Below are 21,150 nucleotides of genomic sequence, written 5' to 3'. Positions count from 1 at the left end.
TGTCTCCCCAGAGCTGTCGACTTTACCCAGACTGGGGGGATGCCCCTCCAGGGCCTGGAAAGAGGCGCCTCCCTCTTTGGAAGTCGCTCCCCGTCTCGGGATTCCCCCCCTTCCTTGGCCCCGCGCCATTCAGTCAGACACTTCACCCCGGCGCCTTGTGCCATGCGGGCAGCGGCCTCTGCTGGCGCACATCTGCGTGGCGACCGTGCCGCTCCAAGGCGTGCAGAAGCCGTGCGCGGGATCCCGGGGAACGGCTACGGGGGAGGGAGGGGCGAAACCACCAACCGTGGCCAGCAACCTGGGACAGACGATGGCTCTTTGGATCGGAACCATTCGTGCCCCGACAGGTTTCCCTTTGGTGGCGCCGTGGGCGAAGAGGTGTTCTTAACAGTTGCTGGGATCGAGCGAGCGAGCTTCTTGAAGCGGCCACGAGCCAGGCAAAAGGCGAGGCAGTGCCCGAGGCGCTCCAGCGGCCGAGCGTCGCGAGTTGGTAAGCGGCGCGGCGTTGAGAGCAGCAGCCAGGAGGAGGCTTTGCGCAATTGCGCACGGGGCTGGCGGGCTGGCGGGCGAGAGGGGCTGGCGCGCGGGGAGCCGAGGGGAGCGGCGCGCGCGGCGATTCCGCCCTCCCTCTCCTCGAGCCGCGCCAGAGAGGCCAGGCAAACTTTGGTGGCCGAGCGGGCGGCGCGAGGGGGGCGGGCCGGCCGGGGGCGCCTGGTGCGGAGGCTGGCGCTGGTGCGGGCCCGCCGGGGCGCCGGGGAGCGGCGAGGCGCCTGCTGCACTTGCGGTCTGTCGCCCGAGTTTGCCGGAGTTGGGTGCATGGCAGGGGCACAGGGGCTCGGCAGCGAACGAGGCGCTCGCTCGGCTTCATTGCAGCGCTCGGTGCAGCAGCGGCAGCAGCGCTGGCAGCAGCATTGGCAGCCGCTGCGAGACACCCGAAAGGCGCCGGCCGGGGCTGCATGCGCCGATCCTGCTGCGGGTATGGCAATGGTCTCGGGACGGGGGGAAGGGAGGGGGCGCCCGGGGAGGGCTGCTCAATGGCAGGTCGGGCTCGGGAGGGGGGGGGAGCCGACGGGGGTGGGGTGGGGTGGGGCGGGCCGGTGGGGTGCATTTAACGCCCCAGGCGATGGGGGGGGGTAGATGAGGGAAGGCTGCCGGAGGGACTAGCAATGCTGCGGCTCTGCAGTGGCCTCTGTCTCTGGCCGAGGGAGGGAGGAAGGGAGGGAGGAAGGGAGGGGAGGGGAAGGGGGGACACAAGAGAGGGGGCGCCGAGCCTCCCCCCCCCCGGGCTTCTCCGAGGCGCTGGCTTAGCCTGGCTTGGGAGGCCAGGAAACAAATTGGGGGGGGGGGGCAAGAGAACCCTCCTTGGACTACTCTGAATTGACTTCACTTTAAGGTAGATCACCAAAAAAATAATAAGGTACAAAGAACAAAGCCAAGCGCAGCTTCTTGCAGGTATTGTCTTGCCCCGTGGATATTTGACAGCTGCCACGGCACTGTGCAATGAAAAATGCACCGGCTCTTGTTCTGTGGCCAGAGTATCTTGGGTGTCTGTGTGTGGGGAGGGGGGCTGCCTGGCAGAAGAAAAAAAAAAAACTGCACATGTTAAATCTGCCTTGAAAGCATCCTTCTTTTGCTACCTTGTGAAATTCATAAAAACAAAAACCAGGACCCAGAAATGGGAGGGTGGGGGGTTGATTTCCCTCCAAGACAGTCACGATTCGTGGTTTGATTCAGCCAGGCAGCCTTCCAAGGAGTGTCCGTCAACCCTGCAAGCTGGTATTCCTCCCATGCCTTGCCCAGAGCCCTTACGGTGCTGGGAAGGAAACAGGCCTTTGTTTTATTTGTGACTCTTCTTATATCAGCACCTTGCAGTTCCAGAGGTGTTAACTAGATTCCTGTTTTTTTAAAGCCACATAAGACCAAAGACTGGCTCGGTTTAGGAAATAAAAGGGGAAATGATTTACAATAGCAAGCGTGTGTTTTAAAGGCCAAATAAGGATTGTATTTGGGGTAATTTTTGCATGATGGTTTGTGTTATGGATGTCTCTGCTTTAAGGATGCAGTCAACTTCCTTGATTTCCCAACTAATTTGTGGCTCAGGTACCTTTTGCATCGGTCTACCTGTGGGAAGCCATTCAGTTATGAGCAATGAGTTGAAGCAACAAAATCGTCCTTGCCATGCTAGAGTTCCCATTATCCAAGCTCTTCAGAGGATCTGAATTTACTCCTGTGCCCTTTGTGTGTAGAAAGAGGCTCCCGCAACCCACCTCCTTTAAATTCTGCTTTCCCCCTGTCTAAATGAGAGGTTGACAAAATGCTTGGACTCCTTCCTGGGCAGATTGAACACTTGGTGCCCCGTGCCTTACTTCACATCTGGCCATGACGATATCTTGCCACTGACAGGCATGTCTCCATTTCTTGTGCACTGTATCTTCAGGACAAAAGTGGCACCGGGACACCCCTGCAAAGCCAGCTGCTTCTAGTACTCTTTTCACTGGGAATGGACAATGGGATGTGCTCTAATTATATCATGATCAAAAACTGCTTCCTGCTCTGCATTTCCATGAGCTTAGCCAGTCATTTTGGGTAAGTTACTCCTCTCTGATTCCTTCTTCACCCCGCAACCCCACCTCGTCCTCGTTTATGGGAGGTTTTACATGTTTTCTTCAGGATTTTTCTGTAAATCTATTCAAAACCAGAAACTGTTCCAAAAGAAACAAAGAGAGAGCGCCCCAATGCTTCCTTAAGGTTATCCGTATGGAGCAGAGGCTACTGGGAGAGATCAAGCAAAGTGAAATAGCAGTAATCGGAGCCCGAAATCTGAAGATGCTCTGAAGACAAATGAGTTTTATTACAAACTATAAGAGACAGGCACAAGATCTATAAACGTTAGTATTTACTCTCTTTTCCAGTAAGCATCCTAGTAGATACTGGGACGAGGAAAGGAACCAGTCGGAATTCTGGCCTTTGGCACTCTTGTTGTTTTGGAATGTTAAGACGGAACAAGGAATCTCAGGGCATGTTTGACTTGTCCATCTGTTTCCCCTGCTATTGCTGCAGCATTCGGGAGAGGACTTTGCGCATCAGCAAGATGCAAGAGTTTCCGTGTGTGCTTGCGCGCCTCACCATAAGGTGAAATGCACAAGTCCCCACCTTTGCATATGCTCTGGGAGCAGAATGCGCTGGCACGACAACTTTTTATTCTGGGAGCAAAGCAGCTCCCACCTTTTGAAATCGTCAAGCCACGAATGCCTCCAAGGCACATAATATGTCTGGGGTCAATCAGCATCTGTCACTACAATCACACTTTGAACAGCCAGGCTTGTGATCTAGCACATTAGTGTTGCATCCACAACGGTCAGCCTCATGCACCTGGCAGAGAGGTGGCTGGTAGGTTTCAGGACCTTTATTACCTGAAGGAGCTAGAGATTGTTGTGACCATTGAGAGCAGAAATACTTCCTTCTGTTTAACTTTTGACTGTGCTATGAACTTGGTAGGTGGCCGTAAGGAAAGTGCTCTCTCTCTTGCTCTCTCTCTCTCTCTCGCTCTCTCAATTTGGTCCTCATTTAAAATAAGCCTAATATAGCAGACATTATGGTGTTGCTGTCCAGAGTCCTGAGAAAGTGGTTATGACGGGCTTAAGGTGCCCTAAATTTTTGCCATCCAGAAAACAAAAGCCACACTATGCCTTTTATGCAGACCAACTGAAATAACATGACCCAGAGTGACAATTTTCAAGTTCTCCAGCACTCCTAATAAGACAGGATGTTTAAAAACAGGAGAAGGGGGTGGCTTTCCACCCATGATCTGTAGGGCTAGCTAGGTTAGCATCATATTGCATCCTTGGTAGGCGGGGAAGAAGAAGCAAAAAAATAGAGGCCGTTCCATTAAAAATATAATAACTAGTGACGTTTCTTATGTCTTTAGTAGTACTAAAATGAGCTTTAAAGGACTGAACATTTATTATTATTTTTATTACTGTTGTCATCATCACCATCATTCTGTTTTGGAAATAGATGAGTTTTGCTTATCTCCCTCTAATATTAAACCATTAATCACTAACCCACATTGGAATACCTTACATGTAATATGAAGGAAAGTATGGGGGGGAGTGGGATCCAAGGCTTGTTGCTTCCCCCTCCAGCTGCAGTCTTCTGTTCCCCCAAAATTTGTGGCCCCTTTTGGATCAAAGGACCCTGAAGAACATCATAGGACTCAAATGGGGTGCTGCAGGAAGAAGGGGAAACTGAGAAAAATTGCACTTTCTTTTTTCCCATAAACGGAAATGCCCATTGCAGGTAGAAAGGACAGTTCAGATCCAAGCCACTCTGCTCCTGGCAGAGTTAACTGGGGGAGGGGATCCTATTGCTTTTAAAATAGTAACTGTATCAAAAGCCAGTTTTGTGCGGTGGTCAGTTTTGGACAAGGTACAGGGAGGCCTGGACTCCTCTCCCCAGTCTGCTATTAAAACCCCTGCCTGGCTTAGCTTCCTTCATCCGGCTGTTGTGTATCATGCTGCTTGCAGGGTGGGCAGGATAAAACCCAGGTAAATAATAAAGCCAAAACTTTAATTACAACAAGAAAAACAGGATTTTAACTGCAACATTCATTTAATGGATTTTTAATTTTAAGAAGAAACATAGCTAATCATTCTAATTTCCTGACAGGTTAGCAAAAATGAGGAAACTGATGTAACAAAGACCCATTGAGTATTCCAGGTAACAGCTGAGCTTCGGGCATTTGCATTTCCAGTGACTTCCAGTGTCTCCAGTGTCTCAAATCAGACATATTTGTAGCTGACACATTCCCCTTGTCTCAGCCTTTTCGGCTGATAACATCACAAGACAGACTGAATATATGTGAAGAGAAACTGGTTGCCTGGAAATGATTATTACAAAGCCCCAAGGATGCCTTAGTAGAAAAAAGGTATCATCACTGAGAATTCTCATAAAACAGCCAGGCCCCAAGTGGCACATACGCTGAAACGGTAGCTCTCTTGACATTAGTTCACAGAGAGAGTGTGGGGGTGGCAAGTGGCCAGGCTGCTGGAGCAAATGGGTTACACTCCCCTGTGATTTCTTGTCCCAGTTTGATGTGATTTGGCTGGGAGGAGCAGGGAGGCCCGGTGAGCGCAATAAGCATTACAGATCGCCACAGAGGTCCCTGTTATTCCCAGAGCAGTGTGACTTCACTTCCTGTGGTGATTTTACAATTTATTTTTCTCTCGCCAGCTCACAGAGTGGCAACTAGGGCGGCGGGAGGGGAGGGGGTGCTAGCAGGAGGTCTTCTGACATAGCCGGGGGCCTGGCAACCCCTATTGGCCCCAATTGGCAGCCGCACTTGGCTGTTGCTGTGTGCACCCAGGAGACAAGGAAGTTCAATGCAGTTCAGAGAACTCAGAGGAGCAATGGGGAGAAGTAGTAGGCCAGGTCCTATTTATAGTACTATCATCTACATAGACTGTAAAATGAAATGGGTTTACTTGTTGTTATCTCTGCCCAGAGAATTAGTTCTGTACAGAAAACTAGGAGGTTTTTTTTTTTTTTTTTTTAGAAATGCCTTTCTAATATCACTGAACTATAATTCCCAGGATGCTGTGGGGGGAGGCTAGGTAAACCAGGATCTAGTAAACCATATCAAATGGATGAAATGTCTGTTTCTGTTTTAGGCAAGTCAGGGTACAAAAAAAAGTGGTTACTTCTTTTGCTACAATTCAGTTGTTGAGTTTCTGTTGTATTTGTTGTATTGAGCAGAACATTGACCCAATTGGTATTATGGGTTGGTTAGCCTTGATCAGGATTTCTCAACCAGGCCCTGGAAGGGTTTCCCAAATGGGTGGGAGTTAATTAATTTTTTAACATATTTTAAATTTGTTAAACATGAATCAGGCCATGACTATACATGGTCATGTTGACTGCCTCCCAATGTCCAATTGTGGACCTGGAGAGAATAGGGTGGGTGGGGAAGGGCCCCAGGTGGGTGTGTACACAGCTATATGGTTCCCAACCATATTCTGAATGATCACATCACTTCTGGGGTTTCTCAAAGTTTGAAGGTTTCAGGGTTTTCTCAACAGTAAAAAAGTTGAGAAAGGCTGGCCTAGATGAATGAACACTGTATATACAATTTCTACATCTAAAACTAGGTCTCAGAAAATTCATGAACAGTAGTTGTTTACACTGACCATTGAAGCACAGGCAAGAAGCCACTGGCTTGAAACTTTTTTTTTACCATCATCACAGTTGACTTAGGTGACCCTGTGGAGTTTTAAAGGCACAAGATGCTCAGAAGTGATTTGCTATTGCCTGTCTCTGTGTCATGACCCTGGTATTCTATGATGGTCTCCCATCCAAATACTAAACCTGCTTAGCTTTTGAGAGCTGATATCAGGCTAGCTTAAAAGGTAAAGGTATCCCCTGTGCAAGTACTGGGTCATGTCTGACCCTTGGGGTGACACCCTCTAGCGTTTTCTTGGCAGACTCAATACAGGGTGGTTTGCCAGTGCCTTCCCCAGTCATTACCATTTAACCCCCCAGCAAGCTGGGTACTCATTTTACCGACCTCGGAAGGATGGAAGGCTGAGTCAACCTTGAGCCGGCTGCTGGGATTGAACTTCAGACAGCATGTCAGCTGACTTACTACCCAGCGCCACAAGAGGCTCTTCAGGCTAGCTTAAGCTGTCCAGTTCAGGGCATCTGTGTGTGGTGCTAGTGTCTCAGCTCCACTTGCCCAGTGCTCCTCTGGCCAGGTGCCTGGGTGGTGCAGGGATGAGGAAAGTAGCTCCTGATCTGCAGAGCTCCCTGTTGGAGCTCCATGGCACTGAGCAATACGTTATTCTGTTTCGAGGTTAGGCTGAATTATCCATGTGAATCCTTTCAACGGTTATGATGCTTGCTGCAAGTCAGCATTTTTGGAGATATTAAACCCTGTATCTTTTGTGTTTTATAGTACTGCAGCTGTTAAACTGAGGTGGTAATGTGTGGCTGTTAACAACAGGGCATGTGGATGATGTTCTGGACCCATCCTAATTCTTTGATTCTATAAAATACCTTAACACAATGGCTAGAACCAGAGAAATTAGTCTTCATGGTGTAACTATTCACTGAATCCTAACAAAGCTTGTGTGTGTGTGTGTGTGTGTGTGTGTGTGTGTGTGTGTGTGTGTGTGTGTAGGGGTATTGTACCAGTTCAGCAGAGCGAGGCAGTCATTCCGGAGCATACCCCATTTGTCCTTAAGGTTTTTCAAAAACAGTTTTAAAATTGGTAAAATTTGCTGGTGGGGGGAGGGACCATTGTAACCCTCTGCAGAAGTTCCTACTTCACTGCAATGTTGGCTGTAGCCTGTTCGGAGATTTAACTATCTCGGCAATGCAGGGGTGTCTGGGAGTGTGCACAATATAGCAAGGAAATGCTGTCCTCGTTGGAGCTGCAGTTTTAGTAACCAGCTTGTGATGCATGTGGGGGATTCCTGAGCAGTGCCATATAAATCTCCATAAGGCTTGGTCCAATCATATTAAACCGCATTTTCAGTGTCGCCATTTGACACCTATAGTTGCTGTTTGTCACTTCTAGGCACTTCCGTAATTACTTTTTGCTGTGCACTGCATTTTGCAAAAGTCATAAACAAAGATTAAAGTCTTCTTTGCTATAAATACGTGGTTTTCCTTAGTCCTTACAGAATCTAGAGAGAGACCTCTTTATTTCCTAGCTTTCTGTGCAGCTGAATTCTTTCCAAGCCACCAAGATCAGCTTTCGGGCCAAGGAGCAACATATCAATTCAATAAGTAAATAGACCAGTGGTCTAGCAAGTAGAGCCGAAATCAGTTCATCATACATTTGAAATCTGGGAACGTTTCAGAACTCTGAGTTTTGAATGGTGATTTTCAAATAAATTAAAAAATGTTGCACGTCAATTAATTTCATTTCCACATTAGTTTTCCTGTTGTAGTGGATTGCCCTGCAAATTACAGAAGTAACTCAGTTCCCTGGCAGGAGGAAATGTTTTGGGGAGTACTTTGTTCTGAAGAACTGAGAAATATGTTTGTGGAGTACTTGTATGCTTGAAATCCGTGCTACATCAAACACCTTATTCCGTCTTAGTCACCTTTCCTTCAGAAGTTAAAATCCTTCCCTCCCAAACCTTGGCAATTCATGTAGAATTGAAAATCAGACAGCTATTTGAAACTATTTTTTAAAGAAATTCAGACATTAGAGTTCATAAACAAATGCAATTTGAATGAGAACTATACATTTGAGATTTAAGAGAAATTCCCCACATAACTTTTTTAGGGCTACTAGAAGGGTTGAAATCAGAGGCTGTTACCCCATACGTAGATCAATAAGATCCCCTGCGCTTAGACCAGCCATTACATTCAGGGCAGGAAACATCTCTTTATGCACTGGAATGCATACTTAGATACACTTTCTCTATTAAAATGAGCTTGTGTAAACAAGGACTTTCTGTGTGTGTCCTGAGATCATTGTATTTAACAAGCAACGAGTGAGAAACCAACTTATTTATTTTGGCACAACCTTTATTTGCTGTATTGCTTCTTGAAGTTGGTTGTTGCAATAATCTAACACATTTAGCCCCCCTGGGATTTGCAAATACAAGAAGCTACTGGCCATCCATGAGCAATTGTATCAATTTTTGAACAGGTGCCTTAATCCAGCAGGCCTGGTCTTGGGAAGTATTACACCCATCAAACAGATGTGAGTGTGACCCTTGTGGAAAATAAGAGCAGAGCTGTTGCTTTGCTCTCTGCATTCAGAAGTAGAGATCTGAAGGCATTTTGGAGATGGACTGGTTCTTTTGGAATATCCCCAGGTCAACTTTGTGTCTCCCTTGTGAAAAAGCCCCTGCAATGTTTTTTTTTTTTAATCTCACTACAGTGTCCCTTTCCTTGCACCAATTTCCCTCCATTATAATGGATGCATTTTGCAACATTATTTCTGTATCTGTTGCACAGATTTGGCACATAATGGGTTTATATAGCAATTAAAATGCCATACAGGTGGCATAAAGATGGTGCAAAAGAAACAAAAGAACCATCCATGTTAGCAAGGTAAATCAGGTGAACCAAAACCCTGCTAAGACAAAATGAAAAAAAAATTGCTGTGTCTGCTCAACTCTGTTCAGAAATCTTGGTGATTCATGGAATCTTGGTGAACTTAGCAAAGAAAGGAATGCCACAAAGTTCTGTTTGTGAATATATGAAATCCTGGAATACTGAATAAATTGCAGTCACAGCACACATAGTCTTTCCTCCTAGACAAGTTTGTGGTTAGTTAATTTTTGGTGTATTCTGTGCTTTTTTTTCAAGTTCTAGGGGGTTTTTTCTGATGCACATGAAAATTTTTGAAAGTTGTAAAAATCAGATATACATGACAGACCAAAGGATGCAGCAGGGACTGAATTAACTGAACAGAAATAGAAGAAGAGCTGTTTGTTCACTACCTGAGGGAATCTCAAAGCATCTTACAATTGCCTTTCCTTCCTCCCCACAGCGGACACCCTGTGAGGTAGGTGGAGCTGAAAGCACTCTGACAGAACTACTCTGTGAGAACAGCTCTAAGAGAACTGTGACTGGGCCAAGTCACCCAGTTGGCTGCAGGTCGAGGAAGTCTCCAGATTAGAGGCCGTCGTTCTTAACCACCACACCAAGCTGGCCCTCAGTTCACTTGTCATCATGTAGATTTCAGATTTGAGTCTCAAGACCTCTTTTCACAGGATTGTTTGTGCATGTGTGTGGGGGAGCATTGGTACAAAATGAAGAAGTTGTCAAGTTTGAAGAGTGCAGGAAAATTCAGCTGGGCTTAAAAGGAAGACCTTGAAGATCCATTGCCAATCAGCAAAGGTTATACTGGACTCCAAGGGCCAATAGTCTGACTCAATATAAAGCAGCAGATGAGGAGGCTTCCTTAAATAACTAATTTGCATAAACTACTCTGGGTGTCAACTTGGATTTAAGACACTGTGGATCAGGGGTAGTCAAACTGCGGCCCTCCAGATGTCTATGGACTACAATTCCCAGGAGCCCTTGCCAGCATTTGCTGGCGAATGCTGGCAAGGTCTCCTGGGAATTGTAGTCCATGGACATCTGGAGGGCCGCAGTTTGACTACCCCTGCTGTGGATGAACATGGGAGGTAACTGGTGACATCAGCTTACATCAATAACTTCTGTTGGAGTGTTGGCAAGATTGGATGCAAGGGAATGCAACTACTTCACTGACAGCTATTGTGGGGGGGGGTTGGTGATGCATCTGCTGAAGTGGCTTTTGTTCTTCAGAAAGATGATGACACCTGAAGGCCTGATAACCTCCTGTGTCTGCCTCATAGTCGAAGGGCACTGAGCCCCAAGCACCATTCGCTGAGGTGTTCACTGAAATCAGCTCTGAAGAGAGCAAGAGTTGCTGACTGGCCCACAGAAAAATGCCTGGTCCCTTTAATAAAGGCTTGACAGGGGAATTGGCATCTTGGAGCTCTTCCTGGCATGGAGGTCAGTGCCATCACCTGGTAACTGGCATCCCATTAAGCCTCTGCTCAGATAATAGGCTATTTCCCCCCAGGCCAGTTGGCAACTGTAGAAAGACCTCTGGTTGTTGACATAGATTCACATCCCCCACTCATACATATTGAGTTTCAGACCACCAGGCTCAATTACACCCCTGATTCTGAGGTGGAGCAAGGGGGAGCTGGGTTGAGAACCATGGTCTGGCATGCCACCATTTGGTGTGCTGGTGGAGATTGCTTATTGCATTTAGATTTTCACACACACAAAACAAAAGCTGTTTTATACTGAATCAGTCTCTTGGTCCATCAAGTTCCGTATTGTCTACTCAGACTAGAGGTGGCTGTCCAGAATCTCAAGCTGAGGTCTTTCACATTACCTGAGGTCTTTCACTTGTGCCTTTTAGCTGGAGATGCTGAGGATCTCCTGCATACCAAGCAGAGGTTCTACCACTTAGCCACAGGCCATACTTGAGAAAATGTTGATTTCCATGCCAATCAGACCTCTGAGGAATATCAGGGTCACAACATGGAAGCTGGCAATGCCAAACTACTTCTGGACATCTCTTGCCCTGAAAACTCCACAGGGTTCCCATAAGTCCACTGTGGCTTGGCAGCAATTTCCACCACCAATATTTTCTGCATTCAATATATGATTTTTTATGATAGAGGACATTTTCTCTTTAACAGGTAGAGACAGAAGAGGGATTTCCAACAGATGCAGCTTTTTCTGTCCCCTATGCTGCCAACTTTTGTTTCTCCATGCAAGTCACAATTTATCTTTTGTACTTGTTCACAAGCTAGAGGATCTCTAAACATCCTGTCAGTCCGAAGCATACTTGCAGTGAGGTTTCCATTTGAGTGTCAACTCAGAAAATTAATTAAGACTCAGTAGCTCTTGGTATGGTTGGAGGGTACATGACATGGTCACCTCAGCAGGTTTGAGGCCTGAGTGACCCCTGTAACATCATGAGGTAGCAGAGAAATGTGGTGGTAGAGTGGACCACACCACTCCACTTTTCAGGGTAAGTGTGACCGTTTACACACTGAAGGTTTCATGTCGGGCTGCAGGCTGGAGTTTTAATCGTGGCAGGTTGCCCCACCTCTTCCTGCATCCACACGGGGGAGCATTTGGCCTGGTGCACCTCAACCACCCCCGATCTGTGCTCCTGATCGTGGGGCAGTGAAGTTCCCAGTGCATAAACGATCTCTAAAATGCTTCTGAAAACCAACCCCTGTGCTAGTGTTTTCTTTGAATGGAGGGTTTTCTTTTTAAATGTGAAGGAATGTTCAGAGCTTGAATTTTCCCCCACGTGAATTCAGCCACATTGCTCCCACCTATTCTGCCTGCAGGTGTGAACCAGGCTTGAGCCTGGTCTGTGCCTAGAGGGAAAGCTGCCCAGGAATCCCAAATACGCTCTGTTTTCATTCCTTACAAGAGAGGCAGGATGTTAATATAATAAATTAGCCAGTTTCCATCTAAATCAACGCATCCAGTGTATTTTATGTGGATTATCTTAGGGTACAAGACTAACAACACTTTCTTGAGAGTAAGCCCCACCAAATAAAATGGGACTTTCTTCCGAGTAGTTTTTTTATTTATTCTCCCAGCTCCCCCTCCCCCATGAGTAAAGGTATTTATAGCTTTTCATTGGTTGTGGGTATAGGTTTCTAAGACCATTTGAAAAGAGGGATTGTTGCAGTAGGCTTTTGTGTTGTTTCATAGATCAACAAAACCCGTTTGACCAGAAATAACAGTGGGAGGAAAGAAATGCATGCATACGCCATGGGAAGCGACTTCTCAACTGAAATGGATTTAATCTTCATGATAAACTACTGTCTTCTCTAGCTGTAGTTTCTTTTTTAAGGAGATATTCTTTCCCTATGAATCAGGCTTCCTCCGTGAAAGAATCAGGGTCGGAGTGAGGAATTGAATTTGCAGAGAGTTCCGGCAATGATTCTCTGTTGGTAGGAAACACTTTCTATCCAGGCAGTAGTTTGCATTTCCTGTGGTCCGAGATCCCTGTCTCTGGTCGAGTGATAGATGCATCCCAGAACTATCAGTGAAAAGAAGTAATTATAGCATAACCTGCATTGAATGATGTCAAAAGCCATCCATCATCTTTAATCATATAGAAGAAGTCCATTCGATCAAGGAAGATGTTTCCCCATGGAGTATTTATTAGAGTTTTGATTGTTGCAAATAAAGAGCTTCACCGTATTCTAGAATATAATCAAATAGTCTATTCCAACATTCCCCCCCCTCTTCTGACCAAATTATTTTTATTTACTCATATACATGAAGCCCATTAAGAATCTCTCCATTTTCACTCTTATTGAAGGGCAGGGAAGAATTAAAGGTGAACTGGGCTATATACCAGACAGCTGGATTTGGCTGTGGGAAACTCCGGGTCAGATCTAGGTTGCTCAACCCCAAGGCTTCTTGGGTGGCCTTATGCAAGTTTCTGTGTAGCCAAAATCTTTCTCTCAGAATCTTGGAGGATGCAGATGTAATATGCTCCAGATTGGAGAGAGACTGAATCAAGTTCAGCGTGCTGGTGTTAATCTTTAAAGTCCTCAACGTTCTGGGACCAGTGTACCTATGGGACCGCCTTTTCCCTTATAACCCCTCAAACACTAAGATCTTTGAGTCAACATCTGCTCAGGATCTCCGTTCCAAAGGAGGTAAAGTTTGCCTTGACCAGCCTGGTGGAATGAGCTGGAGGCGATCAGGACCCTGTGGGACCTGGATCAGTTTTGCAGGGGCCGAAAGATGGAGCTATTGCATCAGGCTTATGGTTGAGGCCTAAAAAAAAGATCCACCAAGAAAAGCTGACCTCGTCACTGGGAAGGGGGAGAGGAGAAGAAAACAGAAAACAGGAGATGGAAGATCCAGTGTTGTTGAGTGTAATACCAGAAGCCCTCCAGGTACAGGCAAAAGAATTCTTTTTCATGCTACAGTGGCTGCAAGGCTATTAGTAGCCGAAGGCTGGAAAAAACAGAATTTAATGGACGTTTGGATAAGATGGGAGAAATGTGTAAATTGGCAAAACTCACTAGTTTAGGTAACTAGTCGAAGAATTTCAAGAATGCTGGCATTTCTAAATGGACTATGTTAATAAATAGATATTACTTATGCCCCCCAGCTAAAAGGCAAAACTATTGAAGAATAAAGCAGATTAATACTAATTGTACAATGTGAACTGTTATCCTCTGTCTTTATCTGTTTTTCTATTTTGCTGAAATAATTTTATTAGTATTTCAGCAAAAGGAAGGAATAGAAAATCAGATAAAGACAGGATAACAGTATATATATCACAGTATATAATGAAATATTGGCTCTGTGCCAAAACCGTGTCTGGCAATTTATTTTTAGGGGCATCAGTTATATGAATTATACTGTAAATCTTTTTAATCTTTTAAATTTTCATGTCATTTTAATGCTGTTATCAATCCTGAATGTCATAGAAGTGTGAGATATAGATTGCCGCCACCACCACCACCACCACCACAACCACCATCATAATCATAATCATCATCATCATCATCATCATCATCATTATTATTATTATTATTATTATTATTATTATTATTGTTGTTGTTGTTGTTGTTGTTGAAAGGCCAGGCTTTAGAGACAAAAATCTGTACCATCAAGTCCAAATAATTGGTTCATTAGTAGTTGGGATTTGGGTTGAGAGTAGGTTTAGAAATTACCTAGGAGAAAATACATACATTTTGTGTTACCATAACGAATGCTCTGATGCAAAATGTAACTTGCTTGAAATAGGATAAAGTATGGACACTATGGAGATTACCTGGCCTATGATCCTGCAATTTCCTTATATTTCTTTAAGTTCCATATGTAGATGCCAGTTCCCAGGTGGGACCTGGGGATCCTCTGGAATTATAGCTCATTTTCAGTTGGCAGATATCAGTTCTCTGGAAAAAATGACTGCTTTGAAGAGGGGACTCCATAGCATCATATTTCACTGAGGTTACTCCTTGCTCCAAATTTTGCCAACTTCCAGCTTGGCATAGTGGTTAGGAGCATGGTCTTCTAATCTGGTGAGCTGGGTTTGATTCCCTGCTCCCTCAAATGCAGCCAGCTGGGTGAACTTGGGCTTACCACAGCACTGATAAAGCCGTTCTGACTGAGCAGTAATAACAGGGCTCTCTCAGGCCATTTCCACACAGAGAGGTAAAACGTGAGTGACTTCCTGCTGGCAAAGGCGGGATGGTAAATCTTGTATTTGCAGCCCTCCTCCCGGGGAGACCCTTATCATGTTTTCCCTCTGCCCCCTCGAGGCTTATTGCCTTCTGACAAGGCTGCAAAGGAAAACAATCAAACACAGCAAGCCACCAATCCCTCGTGGTCTGAAACTTTCTTCCCCCATCCCAGACCTGAAGTGATTTCTTTTTTTAAAAAAAGGCACTTCCACATTGCTATGCAATAATGCAGTAATGCCGTAACACAGATGCTTTGTTAATAAAATCAACACTGCCGCATTGCTATGGAGAAACACCAGAACAATACAGCATCCCCTTTTGGGGATTTGTATTTTTTTGGACTTTATTTCTGTCTGGGTGGATTTCTGAGATGCTGCACATTGTCCCTGGATCCCAATGAGACTGTTTGTGCTAATGGTTGGCTTTAAAAGAAGCTGCTCTGACCCCTAGAAGTTCAGCAGAAGGCATCTAGATCACCTGCTCCCCCCCCCTCTTTCCCAGCTCATTCCCACCTCCAGCAGATGCAAACGGGATTGTTTTTGCCTGCCCAAATTGTGAACAGGCTGGACAGGTAACTGAAGCCCAAAAATACATTTTGTACTAATGGTAGGCTTAAAAACAAAGCACACGCATGGCTGAACGATCAGGAGAAAGCTGCTGGATCACACAAACCCCTTTCCCAGCTCATTTTCCACCTTCAGAAAACAAAAACGGGGCTGTGTTTTGCTTGCCTGATCCCAAGAAGATTGTGGACACTTTAAAGAAGATTTTATTCCACCTTGGATTATGTAGGTTTGTGGTCGTGCTGCAACACGGACCGCACCATTAAAAAAAGAAATTACTCCGAGTAGGAAATGGAGAGGGGAGGATGGGAGTAAGGGTGGGACAAGTCTGATGAGACACTGTACGTCTCCCTTTCCTTAAGGCCTCTTCCCTGGTTGCTCACCAGTGGTTCGTGCGATTTAGGTTTGTAAATTCAGTTTTCTGGATTCCCTAGTTCCATACCAAAATCAAGATAGGAATAGCAGTTTCTACAAGAGAAGCCCTTTTGTGTAGATCATCCCCAGTATATCCACAGCATGTGGATTGTATATCAGTTCCCACACCACATGTACTCTGAAAAATCCAGTAGTTTTTGTGCTAAAGCTGTATTTCCCATCTTCCTACAGTATGATAACAGCATGTATCAAGTAATATGTGTTCCCATTACATGCATTTGGTGGGCTTCTAGTATATCCAATTATAACATCTGAAAAAGACTACTGTTTTTGGAATTCCCTGTCTATTCCTTTTAAATGACTACAATAATACATTGGTGTGTATTAAGATAAAGGAGCATGAACCTACACGTATACTCTAGTCATCTTTGGAGTCTCTCCTTCTGTTGCCCCCACCATTGGAACCTAGATGGGCAGCGACCGAGCACCAAAACTCCTTTTCCAGGGAGATTCGTCTGTCGCCCTCTATCAGTGTGGTTCACCAGCAGGTGAAGACAGAGCCAGTTTATCCATATAACACATGTGGCACTCACTCTGGGCCCTGCACTTCCGGGGCCCTGTGTAGTTCCTTACTCTCCATGGATCAGGGTTATAGCCTCTCTCCTCCCCCTTTTCCCTCTTCAAGGACACTCCAAGTGACACCCCTTTCCACTGTGAGGGGCCTTTTCGCCCCAGTCTGGCTGCTCCTAGCGCAACTGTGCTAGGGCCCTGCAAATCCTTAAACTGGCCCTGGTGCTACAGACCCTTTGAATCCTTAAACCTGGATGAAGACTATTTTATTTTGTCTGCCATACTCCCAATAATGGCTCCTAGCTTTCCTTCTAGTGTTGCTTGGTTTTGTGCTTTCAATTGAATTTTATAATCTGTTATAAACCTTGCGGATTTTGACTGTGCGGAAAGGTGGCACAAAAATGTTTTGAATAAATACAGGCATGGCTGCTTGTGACTTCCTGTGCACATGCAGTGGATCATCACACATGGTGTCCTGTCCATGAGTTTCATACGGCCGTATCCAGTAACATTTTCTGAGTTAAAAATAGATAATGGGTCAAGCAGCTCATAATAGATTTTTGAAATAGCACAAATTTTAAGACACACACACTATTTTTACTTCGCAACTGGAAGTGGCTTTAAATAGCAAATATCTGACGTTTCAAAGGATCAGACGACCTATATTCCTGTGAGACCCTGAACACTTTCAGAAGGGCCTGCCAATGCTGTTGGGGTCTTTCCCCCTTTTGCACCCAGGGTTAACCACTAGTTCTGCATTCACTGCAGAGACTTTTGCTCAGTCATTACAGAGCTTGGAATCAGTTTCTAAATCAGGCAAATTCAAACATGGGGATTTCTTTTTACTGAGACAGGAGAAGTCTTGGAGAAACATGCTGAACCAAGCAAATGTTGAAATAATTCTGTTGTGCAATTAGTTCAACTTCACTGAAACTGTAAAAAAAGTAGCTGAAATGCCCAGCAAAATGAAATCTGATGTCAAGATAGGACGTGAAAGAAAACTCAAGTCATTCACATGGATAGGCAACCTCTTAAATATCTCTGTCTCTATTACCCTCCAGTCCAGTTTGACAGATTATGCTCTAAGCAGATCCCCCTCCCCAGTTGAAGACTGGGAGCTCATTTTAATTGTGATATAGTTTTATATGCCAATAAATGATTTTGATTGGGTATACTGGGAAATGTTCAATAGCAAGGCTGGCACATGGAACTAAATTAGCCACTGGAGATTACTGGAAAGTTTCGCAGGATCTCTTGTAAAGCTGCCCACCCTCTATGGGTAGCTTTAACTAGAACTGAAATTGCACCAAACCTCTACATGGCATTAAGTGTTTGTGTAATAAGAGGTGAATTTGCTTGCATACCCCCAGAAAGTGTTAGCAGGCCGAGTACCAAACAATAGTAGATGCCGCTTTCTAAATAGCATTTTGCATCCCTTATTTTAGATCATTGTGTGAGCAATATATCACATTACATAAGCTAATTTCTTGCCAAAAGAAAGGGAATGGGGACAGTGCTGGGCAAGGCAAGAATTAGGAATGTTTTTTGGTCTTAGTTTTCTCTTGAAGATGAGTCCAGTATCAATCTTCTACACAGTGGGAAAAAGTTCAGGGTCTTTTTACTGTTTTTAAAGAAGAAAATTTGCTCAACAGTACCTTGGTTTCTTTTCTCACCAGTCTGCATTTGCAGACATATTCTTTTCTCCAAAAAATCTTTCTTAAAAAAAAGTTTAGCACTCTAAATGTCTTTATATCTAATTCTGAACATAACCCCAGAGTATGGCTCAAAAGATGAGTCTAGTAGGGCTATGAATAGATAAGGGAGATGTTTCTAAAAGTCTGAAACATTAAAAAAGAAAAGAAAATGGGGCGGGGGGGAGTATACTTGGAAATCACTGTCATCCCAGAGGAGATCAGGGCCCTGACGGAACCTAAACAGTTCCGCAGGGCCTGCAAAAGGGAGCTCCTCCACCAGGCATTTGGTTGAGGTTGACCTGGACCATCGCTTCCAATTGGCCCTCAGCCCCCCCCCCCAGTCCTATTATAACCGCCACTAGTCTGCCTGGCGCACTGGGTCCCGGTGGGAGTTGAGCTGAGGCTCCTTTGCAGTTCATGTTATTACTGTTATCATGTTGGGGTTATTGTTGTTGTACTATTGCTGTTGTCACATGTGTTCCTCATGTTATATGTATCTGTTTCCTGTTCCCTGTAAACCGTCCCGAGCCTTCGGGGGAGGGCGGTATATAAATATAAATATAAATATAAATATAAATATAAATATAAATATAAATATAAATATAAATATAAATATAAATATAAATATAAATATAAATATAAATATAAATATAAATATAAATATAAATATAAATATAAATATAAATATAAATATAAATATAAATATAAATATAAATATAAATATAAATATAAATATAAATATAAATATATCCCTGCCAGCAATAACTCCTGCAGAATTGAAATTTTGCTGAAGTTTTTGGGTAGCAGAGGGCATAATGTGAACTCGTGTAATTAAAATTACTTTAAAGTGATCATAAAGATCCAAACAATCTGAACTTTGGAACAGTACCAAAGTTCTACAGTACAGACACTTCTAGATGTTATTAATGTATGAAGGAAGTCGAACAAGGATTGCAGGCACTGTCTCTACTCCTTATGCATTGATTTGGAAGATGGAATAAAGGCTTGGATCTATTAATTGGGGGTGGGGGAGGATGCAGTATATGTACAGCAGATTTTAGGTTTGGTTCTCATGCTGTTCCTGAGAATCCTGCCTCCCCAAGGAGAGCAGCATTTTAGAGCTTCAGGGGGAAGGAAGGAAATTAGGAAATCCTGATCTGTTGATGGAAATGCCTTCTGTTAATATAGATTGAATGAAATATCTGAACCTGCATCTGTGAATGTTCTACCATATACATTGTAACCTTGGAAGACCCACAACATGCATACAGTTAGTTGTACATTGATAGACCGTATTCCTTCCTTCAAAATAATATCTGATGATAGGAAAAGACATATTTGGATCAGGAATGCATTCAGCCCCGGATCTCCTAAAATAAACAAAGACCTCCTAATGTTTTCTATGTCTGTGTTTCAGATTCTTATAACTACTATACCTACACCAATGGAGAAAGCCAAGTAGACCAACAGAATATCTAAATCAGCCTTTCTCAATCTTTTGTATAGTATAGCCCAGTTACATCATTAATAAGAAGCTAAGCAGGGTTGATACTTGGATGGGAGACTTCCAAGAAAGAAGTTATGTGGGAAAGCAATGGGGAAACACCTTTCTCAGTGGTCAAATCAAATCTCAGTTGCCTTTCTGGGGTCACCATTAATCAGTTGCAACCTGGTGTCACTTAGCGTGCCTTTGTAATTTTGTCTGCATTCCTTCTTCACAAGCTTTTTATAAACCAAGCCTGTTTGGTTATGAGAGTGAGACATTTTTGACCCTCTGTATCTCTTCTGTCTGTCTTTACTGATCTTCTCTTTCCCTTCTACGCTTCAACAGCTTCTCACAAATGCCAACACCTTCAGGGAAAGATGACAATATCACCATATTCACCAGGATTCTGGATGGTCTTCTGGATGGATACGACAACAGGCTTCGGCCAGGCTTGGGAGGTACTAGAAGTCAACCCCATTGCCATTTTATTGTCATGGGAGAGAGAGCCAGGAGTGTAGCTGTAGTAGTTAGAGGGTTAGATTACAACCAGAGAAACTGAGATTCACACCTCCACTCTGCCATGAAGTCCACTGGGTGTCACTACAGTTACTCCTCACCCTAATCTGTCGTAGAGAAGGAAGAGGGAAGAAGATCTGGTTTTCTTGTACTCTGCTTTACTACCAGAAGGAGTTCAAAGTACCTTACGGTCACCTTCCCTTCCTCTCTCCACAACAGACACCCTGTGAGATAAGTGGGGATGAACTGTGACTGGCCTAAGGTCATCTAGTTGGTTGCATGTGGAGGAATGGGGAAACAAACTCAGTTCTCCGGATTAGAGGTTGCCACTCTTAACCACTACAGCAAGCTTGAAGGAGACCTTGTATGCCACCCCGATCTGCATGGACACTGGGTGCAATTTTTAAAATAATCGAACAAATAAATAGAATCGCGCTGCAAAGAGCCCACAGTACTTCTGCTTCCTGTCTTTTATTTAAAATATGTCGATGCTTAGACAAATGTGTGTGTGTATACACTGTTATAGTTAGGAGACAGGGAGGTATGGAAGTACCAGCTGAAAGGGAGTTGTGGAAGTAAGTAGGAATGTCAACCACAGTCATCCATCATACATGAATATATGGAGCTGCTGTATCCCATGTAAGACTATTGTTTGTCAGGACTGTGTACTCTCAAGTTCCTCTTGAGTGCTGGGCTCTCCAGAGCCTCCCATTAGACATATTTTCCATTACCTACTATCACTAGTTGTGAGTTCCTGCATTGTGCAGGGGGTTGGGCTAGATGACCCTGAAGGTGACTTTCAACTCTGATCTTGTGATCCTTTTCAAACTGGAGATTCCAGGGACTGAATTTAGGACCTTCTGCATGCAAAACAGATGCTCTCTGAGTCATAGCTCCTCCCTTATTGGTCTGGTGCTCATGTTTTAATTGAAATATACTGTGTGATATTATATTGTATTGCATTTTGGAATATATATATATGTACGTATACAAATGTTCTAACTTGGATAACCCAGGCTAGCCTAATTTTATCAGTTCTTGGAAGCTAACCAAAGTCAGTCCTGGCTAGTATTTGGATGAGGGACCACCAAGGAATACATGGAAGTAGCCAATGGCAAACAACCTCTGAATATCTCTTGCCTTAACAATCCTTCCAGGTCACCATACATTGGCAAAAAAGAAAAAAGTATACAACCGTACCCATTTTT

The 21,150-nt window shown here is 44.4% G+C and overlaps 1 protein-coding gene across 2 annotated transcripts in view; it reads left to right on the top strand.

The window, feature by feature from the left end:
- The first annotated feature begins 238 nt into the window (after positions 1-238).
- GABRA5 (gamma-aminobutyric acid type A receptor subunit alpha5) overlaps positions 239-21,150 on the top strand; it is an 82,093-nt gene continuing 61,181 nt past the window's right edge. The window contains exons 1-3 of one of the 2 annotated variants that reach the window (XM_077343435.1): positions 239-490; positions 2,438-2,586; positions 19,772-19,884. In XM_077343435.1, coding sequence (XP_077199550.1) covers positions 2,501-2,586; positions 19,772-19,884 — 199 coding nt within the window. In that variant the 5' untranslated portion in view covers positions 239-490; positions 2,438-2,500. Of the gene's footprint in view, positions 491-650; positions 977-2,437; positions 2,587-19,771; positions 19,885-21,150 lie in introns of those variants that run through there. The other variant, XM_077343433.1, reaches the window with a different exon arrangement.

This window comes from Paroedura picta, chromosome 6 (genome assembly GCF_049243985.1).
Source record: "Paroedura picta isolate Pp20150507F chromosome 6, Ppicta_v3.0, whole genome shotgun sequence".
NCBI classification, from domain to species: Eukaryota; Metazoa; Chordata; class Lepidosauria; order Squamata; family Gekkonidae; genus Paroedura; species Paroedura picta.
This window is presented reverse-complemented; position numbering and strand designations above follow the sequence as displayed.